We start from the raw sequence: 13412 nt of genomic DNA on the forward strand, positions 1-13412 counted from the left end.
GTATCTGAACACTCGTGCAACAGACTTAGTGGTTCTAACAGATGCACAAGTTCTTTTGCTTTGACTTCTTTTTCCACCCCCACTGCCTGAACCAAAATAAAACAAGTTGCTTGCTTGTGCTTATGTTGATGCTGCTACCAAAAAAAAAGATGCAGTATAAAATATGCGTTCGTCAACGATAAGTCCCGAATCCATCACTGCAGACAGGCTTCTCTGTGTCTGTTTCGACAAACTTTCAATGGCTGGTGCCTTAACAGTTGCTCTGAGAAAGAAAAAGAAAAACACACTGGAGTGGCTTGGCTTCATATACTTTATTCAGGCATAAAAAATTTAAATTCAGAATGCCTGCGACTCTACACCCTCATGTGCTTCCCTCTTTTATAAACTGGTAGCATTGTTCATCCACTCAATTATAAAACATGAGCAAAGAAACATTACAATTCGATTGTGCCTTACACACAATCCATATTCTGTACTGTGTTGTGGCTATTTGTGCCCCAACAGGAATCACTTACAAGATGATGCCACTTGGTAGTGCAAAGCAAGGTATTAGCACGGCACATCACCAGCACAGTAGCAACTGCACAGGGGAAACTAAATTTCTATTACCGCTTTTGACAAAAATGCATCCTGGCCAAATGTCTGTAAAAAGAATCAGATAACATCATTTTCACCTTTCATGCCATGTCGCTAGTAACTCAACGTGCTTGCACTACATTTTGTAGACATGCTAGCAACATTGTAAGAATGAGCAAAAAGTGTAGTAATGCCACGTATAGGATAAAAAGTAAACGGTTCTGACGTGCAAGCTGTTCCTTAGTTAAGCATGGAGTAAGTTTATCTGGAGAAATTTACAAGAGGCGGCTCGTTTCAAATTATACACAAGGCTCATAATGCAAATCTGAGTAGCCTTTGTAACACTGGCTCACAGCAGAGGCCATCTCGGTCACAAGAACAAGCCATTGGTAGCTATCGTACACGTGCATCGTGTGCACAGACGCTGCAGGTATAAATATAGAGTGCTTTACATGCAGCCACGAAACTTAAGTTTACAAAAGAGAAGACGACACATCAAAAGCAGGGTGGTCTACATAGAACATCTGTGAATGCATAAACTGTAAGCATATACATATATATTATGTTTGTATATCTCTGAATGAGGTATGCGACAGCTATGTATTTATAGTATGTATAAGCCAATGTGGCACAACAGGCAGAACCATTTATACTTAGCTCAGCTTTTTTTTTTTGCCATAGCACTGCAACAAGATGTACAATGCATCAGAAAGCTCGCAAGTGATTCACTCGCCCACTACAAAGTGCTTAAATTCACTTATGTATCACTTGAAGAAAGCAGAACATACTCAAGTGCCATTGTATTCACACCTTCATACCTGAGCAGCCATCAGAAACTTCATGCCTCGAACAACAGCACAAAAAGAGCTAAAAATTTCATAATTGTACAGTCCATTTTCCAAAGACAGTGCAGTTTAAACTTGCACAAAATCGTGGCCAACAAACTAAATGCATCAGGAGATACGCCATCGTCACGAGGCCTAAAAACAAGGAGGGGCACTGAAAAAACAAAAACAATTCCGATGTCCCTTTAAAAAATACTTTACACAAATTCTATGGATATCTCCCTTTCAAAAACAAGGACTGGCAAAGAGTCCAGAAGTAACAGTGCCCTCAGCACTCACAATTTCAGGCACAGCCAGTCAGTCACAGGAAATCAACTCGGTAAACAAGTTCCAACTTCATGTGGAAAACAAAATCAATGGGACACTATGATGCCCCTCGGTGGCCTGAAATGGCAAGCAGTCCAGTAGCATTACTGATTTCTACAATCACTCATTCAGCGCCACCTCCCAGACGATGAGGTGACTTCGTTCACTCTTGGCTATGCCTTGGTGCAGTTTCTTCTCAACAGGTGTTCCAATAGCTGCCGAGATACGGTCGCCACTTGAATCTTCGTCCTCACCATCTCCTTTGGAAAACACAACAGCAATTTCTTATTAGTAATGCCATCGACAACAAGTAAACCATCATTCATTATAACTTTAAATGCATCATAATATAACAGCAGATGTAATTGTGGTGACAAAGATAAACATATACAACAGCTGCATTGCAAACGCTTCACACAAGACTGACCTTGAAGTTAGCATATGGCGTGCTGCCCTAAATCGCACCTCAAGCTGTCTCTCCAGTGTCAATCCCTCTAACTCTTTTGTTACCGCGATAAAATGGTCATTTTTTATAGGTCTCGGAAAAAAATATTTACCACTACAAATAACATTCCAGCACACAATGCAGCATAGCATATTGTGCATAATGAAATGCTCTTTCCAAAAACATATGTTGCCAAAAAGAAATTATTAGGTAAAACATAAAAATTCTAGAAGCGCTATTTTTACTGCCAGTTGATAAATACAACAATAAAAGAACATGATATCTACAAACACATTAATATCAAAGGAAATTCAGTATATACATTTCAAAGATAAATAATCCAGGAATAGTGTCTGAAAAAATAAATGTTCAGTTCTTTGGATAAAAAAAACAAAAAAAAACAGACCAGTTCACCGCTCATGCCATGCAGTAAAGCAGTTTCTGGATTTTGTGAACAAAGTTTCATTCCACACTTTTCCCACAAAACATCTGGTTTTTGTTCAACTTTGTGGTCCTCATAACACATTTTGCAGTTCCACCTTTTTGGCATCTTCTGAGGATGTTACGATGAGGAGACCAAGGAATGTACTTCACCAGTTCGTCTAGAGTCATGCACCTCTTGCACGAACGATCACTCTCAGAGTAGCTGGGCAACTACAAGATTATGCATCCAAGCATATCTGTTTGCATTTTTGCAGACTGCCTTTATCCCCTCTGCAGAGAAGAGTAGAAAGAAATCCTATGCCGTTGTAAACTGTCTTGCGCTGATCCATAGTGCTGGGCCAAGATGTGCTACGGGCGGCCTTCTTGGCGTGAACAAAAGTTTCTTTGCTGCCAATGGCAGCACATCATAACCAAGCGAAGTATGCACCCTAAGGATAATCAGTAGAGCTCTCAGGTTATGCAAAAAACACCGGCAGATAAGGACGCGCAAGGAAAGAGACCACTCAAGGCCGTAAAGGAAACTCGCCGGTGAACAGCTGCGAATGTCTTATGCTGACTCAAAACACTGTCACAGTCAGAACTTGAATCCGCTTTGATGTCATCTTCGGAATCATAACTCAAGTCCTCGTCACTAAATTGAAGTGCAGGTACAGCATAGCACGACACTTTTCTCGCGACACAGCCGCGTGGTATGACGCCATGAGCGCAACTTTAGATAACTGCGCTGTGACACCGGCAGTGCCCCTTGCCTGGATTTTATGAGAGAAGCGAAACAGAAACTCTTAGAAACTGGTTGCAAATGCCAGGTCCACATGTTGGACATGCGGCAGACCTTCAGAGATGCACTTTGCCGGAATAAGACGACTCGGACTCTGAACCAAAGCTCACTAGTGACCAGCTGGCGTCATTTTTGGTAAATTATCACCGCTCAGCACTGTCGGACAGCAAAGCCGGCGATTTAATCCTCGGCTTGCTGCGAGTCATTTGATTACAAAATTTTGAAGCTAGTGCAGCGTAATCGTGAGCGGCATGCATTTTTCTTGAGCGTGGCAGAAGGTGACAGTCACGCCTCTTTTTGCTACAACATACGCACATCAGCTCGCAAAAAAAGTCCGTCAAAAATCACAACATTGGTGGAGCACGAAAATTTAAACTGATTCTGAAAGCTCAGTGCCTGTAATAACTACTGTATGGCCTTAAGTGGATAAGAAATGGCTCGAACAAGCCAAGATGGGTGATCTAAAGCATCAATCACCAGCGATCAATTTGAATAGGTGCGGTAACGAAAGAGTTAACAATTCCTGGAGGTGTTGAGTGCTGGCACGCCTTCAGTTGTGATATTAGTCAACATATTAATGTAAGTAGAAAATTAGTACTGTCAATGTTGACTGTAAAACATTTCTGATGAACATTACAAGCTAAGAAACGCCTTTTACCGTCGAAGATCCCTATCATACATCAAGGCTATAAAAATTGACGTGAAATAGTGAGAATTCTGAACAATTCTGTGACTTCAATAACAAAGAATGCTACAAGTGGAACAATCCACATTTCCCCATGCACAGAATAAAATGCAACAAGCCCATTGCACTTGTGTTTCCAAGCAACTAGTAACAGCTGTCATGTGTGAGAATGGTGGGCATGAGGACTGTGCAAACTAACCAACTCTGAAGTCAATGTAGCCTTCGCCGCCAGACAAGACAAGCATGCACTTGGGAGATGCATCTTCAGAGCCCAATGCTATGTCTCCAGTCTTTTCTTCTGATGCTCCTTCTTTGTCTGAGGAAGTCATACCGCCAGTACCTAGCAAAGCAGAGATAGCCAGAGATGACATCAGTAACATACCAACTCAACAAGCCCACAATGACATGAATTGAGAAAATAAGGTAGCTTATGTAATAAGAAAAACACCACGGCGGCTAACAGTATTATAACAGCATTTGTATGTCTTATGTTCAAAGAGACAGAGAAAGAAAGAAAGAAAGAATGGCAAGAAGTAGAGCAGGCTAGACAGGTAGAGTGCCCCGTCAGAATTCTCTCAGGGTCTGTTCGGAGAAAAAAAAAAAGAAGACTGCTAATTAGAAAAAATGACAACTCGAGGCCAGCCTTCTCATTTACCCTGGTGCCCCGACTGGCATACCAAAGACCATATGACTACAGTACAGTACAAATTTGAAACACAGCAGCACGACATGGCATAAATACTCTCTCAGATTAGTACACTAAATTTATCGATTGTGAGGGAGAAATCTTACACAACAGGGCAACAGTCATTCTGGCACAATCAACAGGTGCTTTTAATTCTCACTTCATTGATCTATACAGGAGCCACTATAATGAGTCAGTTACAGTGGGGTTCCCAAAACACGAACAGAACATTTTCTAACCCAACAGAAGAACAAAAAATTTGTTCAGTGTTTATATCTTTAATGTAATAGCAAAGCACAGCAGGTTGACAGTTTTGCAACTTTGTTTGTAATGTATATCCCACACTATATTCATCATGTTTTGAGCCCCATACAGCCAAACCTCAATATAACAAATTATTCGACATAACAAAGTAAATAAAAAATTTGGAGAACGCTTAACCTTCACATTTAAGAGTGAAACGCAATAGTATTCAAAGTTCCCCAATTGCTTCTCACACTTCTCGGCAACTGGAGTGTATGTAACCGTAATGTTTACGTGGAAACACTTGCAGCGAATGCTATGCACGAAGGCGAGCTTTGTGGTGGAACCACAGCCTCTTGCATGGGCCACGATGCGGCGGAGGAAAGCACCAGCTGGAGTTAATACAAACTAAATAAACCGGACGTGCTGGCCGTGGCACCCAAGACACCCATCGCGCTGGCGCGCGCAAAATAGCGGACCCCGCGGCCCGTCCATGAATGCAGCGGCCGGTTTGTGTGTGTGAAGAGGTTTCTTTGAGTTTTTGCGTAACAGAATTATATTTTCCCGTATGGACAAATTACAATCCGAGAGCTATCATGTCTGTAGGTTGTGTGCAAGTCATAGTTTACAATTTTTCTGCCTCTTTTAGCTTGAGAAATACAATTAGCTCTGCGAATTCCTTGCATCATATGGAAGGCCTAGGTATACGTGGTTCGAAAATTTTCTTGCCAGTGTGACGCCGGACGCCGGATTTTTGCGGCGCGGGCTCATTAACGCTATTGTGTTAAAATTGACTCGCCAGTATACTACAGCGCAACAGATATCTGGTTATAAAGAATATCAGATATAACGAAGCTATTTTTGTGTCAGATGCGACTTCAGTATAACAAGGTTCGACTGCATTTAATGTGTCTTTATTTGCTACTGTTCCCTGAAGGAATAAAGCACGCAGAAGTAATAGTATATAAGTGAGGTGACAAGAAAAATCTAGCTACCAAGCAATTTCTGTCCGCCCATAGTTCTCACAAAGTCTGGAAATCATTTTTCAAGCAAGCATTTTTTCCACGATGGGCTTTCTACAGTTTCATTACACCAATTTGTTTTGGAAAGGAATCACCAGTGAAGTTTCATTACTAAAATGAAATGAAATTATCATTAAGTGTGCTGAGAAAAAATGAATTGTGGGCATGTTTAAGAATTGTCTGGCATGTCTGAATCATGAATGTGGGTTAATGAACTTTCTGGGTTGCAATACTTCGCCACTACCTCAATTCCTCAACTAATACAACTTAAGCTTGTTCTGCAAATACAAATGTGCACTAAACTTAAAATTAGAAAACTTTTTATCACTTGCGAGATGGATGGCTGATGAATAAATTAGTATGATACTGTTTGACATGATACAGTACAGTGCAGGGGCCTGGTAACTGCTGGGTTCAAAATGTACAGCATTCATTAACGACCACTTACCAGGAACAGCCACAAAAAACTTGACCGAGTCCCTGTGTCCATGAAATGACAGCTGTGCTTGCGCCATAGAGCAGTAGGGCACAAAGCTTCCCGTTGTGATGTTTTCTCGACTGTCACTATATACCCGAACGACAGCACCAGGCATCCGCACTCCACTTGCAGATGGCGTGGTTGAGGCAGATGTCTGCTTGTTCCCTGCTGGAGCACAACACATACGCATGCACCAAGGTTACATTCCAGTAAATGGCCACCCTGTCACCTAGTAAACCTGTCAACCAAATTTTAGGTAGGACTCGTTGGTGCAAGCAATATTCGGTGCAAGCATTGATAGTAGTTTCTTCTATCTGTGGTGACAGCATCACAATGGTTGAAATATGGACTCACCAGATCACAGGCAAGCAGCAATGCATTGCCAAATTTGGGCCTTATCTTTGGATGATCCCTGTCGAGGATTCTTTCACTTACACAAAATTTTGCATGAATAGCACTGGACACGTCAATGGACAAAAGCATTTCTGGGCACAGTGACAAGAATGCCGTCACTCATAGATGCCGAGTTGTCCGACACTAGGTAGTCTCGCGAAATCTTGCGCAAGTAACCTCGAAAGTGGTCATCCGAGATATGACACACTTTTTTAGTCACTTGTGGAAAAAAGTCACTTGCTTTCTAATGAATTCAAATATTTCAAACTTCCGATTATTCAGAAAATTAGGCGGCCTCCTCAAGCCCGAATTATCGGGTGGTGACGTATACATAACGGGGAGGAGGAGGAATGAACATTTATTGTAAGAAACAGCGAGAAAGTGTCCTTTCTTCGCCCTAGGTGGGCGGCTCTCTAAGTCCAGAAAGCCGTTGGCTAATGCTGCAGCCCGGGCCCGGTCCACCAGACTTCGCTGATCTTCCAGGCTCTGTGCCTTTAACATTGCCACCCATGTTTCTTCGATCGCTTGTAGCGGTTCTGAGGCATCATCTTCACTGTTTTTCTCGCGATGCAGGCACACCAACACCATGTGTGGGAGCGTGTCTGGTACGTCACAATACCGGCATAGGTATGAGAATTTGGTGGGGTGCATTTGGTGCATGATAATTCCATGTACATACGTATTTGTTTATAGTCTGCGGAGGACGGTGGCTTCTTTCTTGCTTAATTTTGGATGAGGTGGAGGATATTGTCTTCTTTCCAATCGGTAATGTTGCAATATTACGGCGTAGTTGATGGGAATGTCCTCCACCCTCGTCGCTTTCCGGAGACCATGCGGCAGGAAATCCCGGCTGGTATGCTCTCGGGCGACAGCATGTGCTGCTTCGTTTCCTGCCAGGTGTTCGTGGCCTGGGGTCCATGCGACGTAGGCGTCGGGTAGTTCTTGGCGTCTTATTTCTTTTAGAATCTTCACTGCTGTGGCAGAAATTCGGCCTTTTCGTAGGTTTCTATATGCCGTTTGCGAGTCGCTCAAGATGATTGCTGTGTCTTTGCATGTGGCGATGCCGAGGACGATGGCCACTTCCTCCGCCGTTTCTGGATTTCAGGCCGGTATGGTGGCAGCGATTAGCTCCTTCCCTTGGTTGTTGGTCACGGTAATTGCGTATGCTCTTCTACCTGGGTATTTTGCCGCATCTGTATATCTCGTGTTGGGGTTCTTTGAGTATTTCTTGCTCAGCGCTCTAACTCTTGCTTGTCTTCTGTCTTTGTGGTGTGTTGCATGCATGTTGCGAGGTATTGGAGCGGCTGAGATAGAGTCACGAAGAAGTGGCGGCAATCGGGCTTTCGCGTCTGAGTCTGCCATGAAGTTTTTGCTGTATGCGAGCTTGCAAAGTACTGCTCTGCCTGTTTGAGTCAGCTTAAGGCATTCCAGCTGGCTGGCTCTGTGCGCTTTGCTCATTTCTTCCCAGGTGTTATGGAGGCCAAGTTTGAGGAGTGTCGTGGTTGAGGTCGTACTGGGGAGTCCTAGTGCGCTCTTCATTGCTTTTCTGATGGTGATGTTGAGTTTTTCAATTTCAGCTTTCTTGAGGAGTAGATACAAGGTGCCATATGTGATCCGGCTTATAAGGAGTGCTTGGATTAATTGGACGGTTTCTTGCTCTTTAAGTCCTCTTCTTTGGGTGGTTATACGCCGAATGAGATGGGTTACTTGTGTTAGGGTCTTCTGAAGCTTTGGAAGTGTAGCTGCCCCAGAACCGTCTTTATGTATTGTGAGGCCAAGGACGCGGAGGGAGCCAACTTGAGGGATACCGATTCCATTGAGTGTGACGTTGGGATCTGGAGCGACGTAGGCTGGTGGTCTTCCCCGGGTCCTTGCCTTGAGTATAAGTAGCTCTGATTTTTCGGGGGCGCACTGGAGACCGCATCTTGAGAGGTACTGTTCTATCTGATTGATTGCCTCTTGGAGGGTAGTTTACTGTTGGCTGGTTGTGGATGCTTTTGTTCATAACGTTATATCGTCAGCGTATATTGAATGGCTTAAATCTTCGATGCCATCGAGTTGTTGTGGGAGCTTAATCATTGCGAGATTGAACAGCAAAGGTGAAATGACGGACCCTTATGGAGTTCCTTTGTTGGGCATTTCGAACTTGTCGCTTCGGATGTTGCCTATACCCACCGTAGCTGTGCGATCTTTGAGAAAGTCGTGTACGTATTGGTAGGTCTGGAACGGGGAGTTCGATTTATTAAGCCACTTATTGACCCCAGCCACACAGGTTTCGCGCAGTCACTAGTTTTGGCGCACTTTGGTGGAACATTGTTGTTGCTTTCTTTTTTTTAATCAGGATGGCACAGTAAATCTTGTTTGGGTCAATTTGGCACATTTGGCGCAAGAGTTGGAGCACTGCTTGACCTATTGAACCATACTGAGAGCATAAGCCTGTTTATCATAACCGGGTATGACTGTGCTATAATTTAGTATTTAATATATCATATACAGACAGACATTAAAAAAAGAAGCTTATGAAAATAGAAGTACCATATTTTTCAGTGTATAAGTTGCACCCTTGTGTAAGACACCCCCCCTACTTATTGATAGTTTTGAGAAAAATATTTTAACTCAGTCGGTATCGTGAAAGGTAGTAAAGCACACTTGTACACTAACTGCAAAACGTTGTACTCACCCATCTCAGGGCACTAAATTTCCATAAACAAAATTAATAAGAGCTGAAAATTCTAGCAGAATAAAACTTGAACCAACACTCCTTTTAGGTGCAGAAAAATGACATTAATTGCATTTCACTCAAAGTTATCAAGGACCTGCAACGCACTGTCAAAAAATTCAGCGACTTGGGCTGGCGGTTACCACTGCCAACCTCTGAATAACTTTTGCATAACGTTGTAAGCATATTGAAGCACGTTGCTGGTGTTTTCTCTGTGGCATAGCTTGCTCAGGACAAACACACTAACAATGATCCCATCTCGCCTGAACATGTGTGTACAAAACCAAAATGGCGACTGGAAAGCAGAAGCACTGTGATTGCTGCTGAACTGCTACTGCTGGACTGCTGAGATTTCTTGCACAGGTGACTGATGGTGATGATCACTAAGTGGTGCTTGCTTTCTTATGTGTAGATGTGGTGATTGAAAAGTGTGGTGATATTTTTGTTTATTGCATCAGTAGTGGGGATTCAAGCTTTAAGAAAAACTAAACTATAACAGCAAACTAATAGGCGTGAACTCCAATCATGAAAGCCAAGATGGCGGTCTCTACTGCGGCTGCCTACATGTCAAGCCCTAGAAGCCGACATTTGTTGCAACTGTTAAAACAAGATTCAATTTCTCTCGGAATGTTGCCCATTCCTGGTACTCGTGAAAAAAGACGCACATATTGGTCGCGCTAGCATGCATGGCTTTATGCATATACAGTTAAACCTCAATGTAATAAAGTCGGTAAAATCGGCAATTTGCTTCATTATAGTTAAATTAGATCTTTTGTACAACTAAGTACAGTCATCAATGAATTTTTCTTACATGGGAGGGGCTGTAAAAATTCTCCGAATTATTGGGCAATTGGAAAAGGCAAGCTGTAATGAAAAAAAAGGATGGGGGGGGGGGATTTTGTTAATTTAAATGTTGGCACCGTAAAATACGGTTTCATGTCGTGTCGACGATATCTTCACCTTGGTGGTACGAAATGAAGCTTACCAGGCTTCCGCATCTACTTCCCCTTCCGCGGCTGACATTGTCACCCGCAGTGGGATGACACTATCATGAAAAGCACTAGCTGAAGGGAGCAAATGCTTCGTCAGCCTCTAAATTAAACATGTCTCCGGCACTTGAGATCACGCAACCTCCATAACTAAACCCACAGGAAGACAATGCATGATGCCACACCATCTCAGCTCACCCAGTCATTGCACACGTAGCAGATTACCTCTAAAACAGGGCATGCATGTGCACTTGAGCACGTTACCGCAAGCTCTCCTCCCCCCCCGCTCTTCCCATAGTTCATGTGAAAGACGACACTCATCAAGCCACCATGCTGCTCGGCTCACTTTCACTCACATTATTTCCCTCGCATGCTTTCACTTGCACCTAAAGCCTACAGCGCACAAGGCATGATAGGTTATTATTGCAATTGGGCTTTATACGAAACATGACGCTGCTCCGATTTGGCAGTTGCTTTTGGTCGCACGGTGTGTGATTTGAGAGGTGCATTTGCAAGTAGCTGCATATAATTCAAGCATTGTGCCATCTGCATCCACGGAAGTTTACATTTATTGTCTTGGTATTCCTTTGCAGCGGCAGGGTAAATTTGTTACGGTGAAATCTAGTATAAGCACAGACCACTATATAGAGATTCAAAATATATGGTGCTCTATTGATAAGAAGTTATAAAAGGTTAAATACTTTGTTATGTCTAGAATTTCATTACATTAAAGTTCGTTATATCAAGGTTTAACTGTATAACACACACCACTGCACAAGACGCATCATCAAAAATTTTGGAAGCAAGCTGTGTCTTATACACCGGAACATATGATATATCTACTTCAACAGACAGAAGGGAGAGAGTCCCTGTACATGCACATTTGGGATGCAAAGGGAGAACGATAGGCTTGGGTTAACTGATAGTCTTGCTTGGAACTCAGCAGCTAGAAAACAGAATGAAAACACTGCAGGGCAATAAAAATATTCATGTTAAAAGTACACTGGAATTTTGAATTATCAAAAGTCAGCCGTATTTACAACACTGACTTTGACAAAGTACAGAGACTTGCAACTCACCTTCCGAAAGTGGAACAGAGATGATGACGCCATTGCCGGTGCCCATCCAGAGTCTGTTGCAGGAAATCAGCAAAGCCGTGATGCGCACAAACGAGAATCCAAGCTTGCCCGTGCCTGAACGGGATGCAACATAAAACAACTCCTTAAATCCTTTGTCACTGAAACTTTGAGGAATTGCAAGCACAACCCCATGCACTTTATATCTTCCATGCTGCCAAACAGATTCGTTTTGCCATTAACAAAAGTGACTCAGCCCAGAAGTCTGGAATTGAAGTTACTAGGTTTGAATTCCCTCCCATCAGGAATGTTAAGGAGGTAGGGGGGAGGAAAAGAAGAAAGAAGAAGGAAAACAAAGGAAGAGAAGTAGTGTGTTTCACACATTTCTCTAGCAGTAGTAATGGAGCCTCCTACTTCACTGAAAAGTTAATCAGATCCACGCAACTTCCAACCTAGAGGGTGCCATTTTTGGAACGCTAATTTCAGAAAATTTCTCTGAAAGAGTCTTCAAGTCACAATTTTCAGCCTGGTGACATTTCGCCATGATCATGCATCAAGGAGCTTTGTTCTGTGCTGATGACATAAATTCAGTCTTAAATTCATTACAGTTAATGAGATGCCTAAACTGAACATTACATTGTAGAAAACATTACATTCTCGCCCTTCTACAGTTTTGTAATGCATATAAATTTTGCCTGATTGCTTTAAAAACAATCACAGACATTTCTTCCATTCCTGCTAATGGCTGCTAGCCAGATGTGATGGCAAGCAACAGTAATGCAGTAGATGATAAATGCAGAAGCCAATAAGCAACTGGATAGGACTATAAGCCATTGTAATGAAACTGTATAAGAGAATGCAACTGACACAACGAAAAAAAGCTAGTTAGACAAATTTACATCTCTTTAGCCAAACGCAAGTTGCAAAAGCCGGTGATCTCACAGCGCAGTCAGGCATACTAGAACTACAGCATGCCATGTGGCATAAATAGAAATACATTGTGTAGTCATGCTACAATTGCATAATGATAGTGGTGGAAACAGGCTTGCACTAGTTGCTTGGCCTTTTTACTTCTATGCGGCCAGAGCAACGGCAGCTAGCCAATAAACATTTTTTCTCCTCAGGTGGAATAGCATACCCAGCATCTTGGAAACATAGGGCTCAATGTCAATGTCCTGCAGGTGCTGGTATGTGTGAACATTGTATAGTCGCAGGGTGCTGTCCAGTCGTATTGTCACCCAAACTCCATCTCCAACCCAGGCCATTTGCCTAATTTGGCTTTCCTTCCTTGGGTGAGCATCAAAGGAATGCTGAAAAATATACACAGATTTAGTACATTGGTTCTTAATATCTTAATATAGCTGAAAACAACATAGGCAGCATTCTCTTGTATAGGAAAAACACACCCATTCGAATATCCAGCATGCATCGCAACAAAATAAAAGTATAAAAGAAAAAAAATAAATCAACAAAACGATGTCTTCTGAACAGCATAGAGGCAGCACACCTCATCAGGCACCTTGCTTATTGGTTCTATCAAACAATAATCTTCACTTGTGGAGTTCCAAACACACTGATGAGAGAAGTCACATCAGTGTGCAATCCAGGCAACACGTGTGATAACGTAATGAGAATGAGGAGAAGGCACACCATATTTACATTCTCCCATTCACTGCTGTTGCTGTGACATAGAGTCGACTCCCGATAATTCGAAGCCGCTTAATTGGA

The 13412-nt window shown here is 42.6% G+C and overlaps 1 protein-coding gene across 10 annotated transcripts in view; it reads right to left on the reverse strand.

Annotated features, from left to right (window-relative positions):
• Positions 1-292: 292 nt before the first annotated feature.
• syd (JNK-interacting protein syd) overlaps positions 293-13412 on the reverse strand; it is a 95805-nt gene continuing 82685 nt past the window's right edge. For 8 of the 10 annotated variants that reach the window (XM_065434321.2, XM_065434324.1, XM_065434323.2 and 5 more), the window contains 5 exons: positions 12823-12994; positions 11688-11801; positions 6478-6675; positions 4279-4419; positions 293-1987 (listed from right to left, as the gene is read on the reverse strand). In XM_065434321.2, the coding sequence (XP_065290393.1) occupies positions 1848-1987; positions 4279-4419; positions 6478-6675; positions 11688-11801; positions 12823-12994 (765 nt within the window). In that variant the 3' untranslated portion in view covers positions 293-1847. The remainder of the gene's footprint in view (positions 1988-4278; positions 4420-6477; positions 6676-11687; positions 11802-12822; positions 12995-13412) is intronic. The other 2 variants (XM_065434320.1, XM_070535226.1) reach the window with 1 other exon arrangement.

The sequence above is a fragment of the Dermacentor albipictus genome, chromosome 3, assembly GCF_038994185.2.
Source record: "Dermacentor albipictus isolate Rhodes 1998 colony chromosome 3, USDA_Dalb.pri_finalv2, whole genome shotgun sequence".
Taxonomy (NCBI): domain Eukaryota; kingdom Metazoa; phylum Arthropoda; class Arachnida; order Ixodida; family Ixodidae; genus Dermacentor; species Dermacentor albipictus.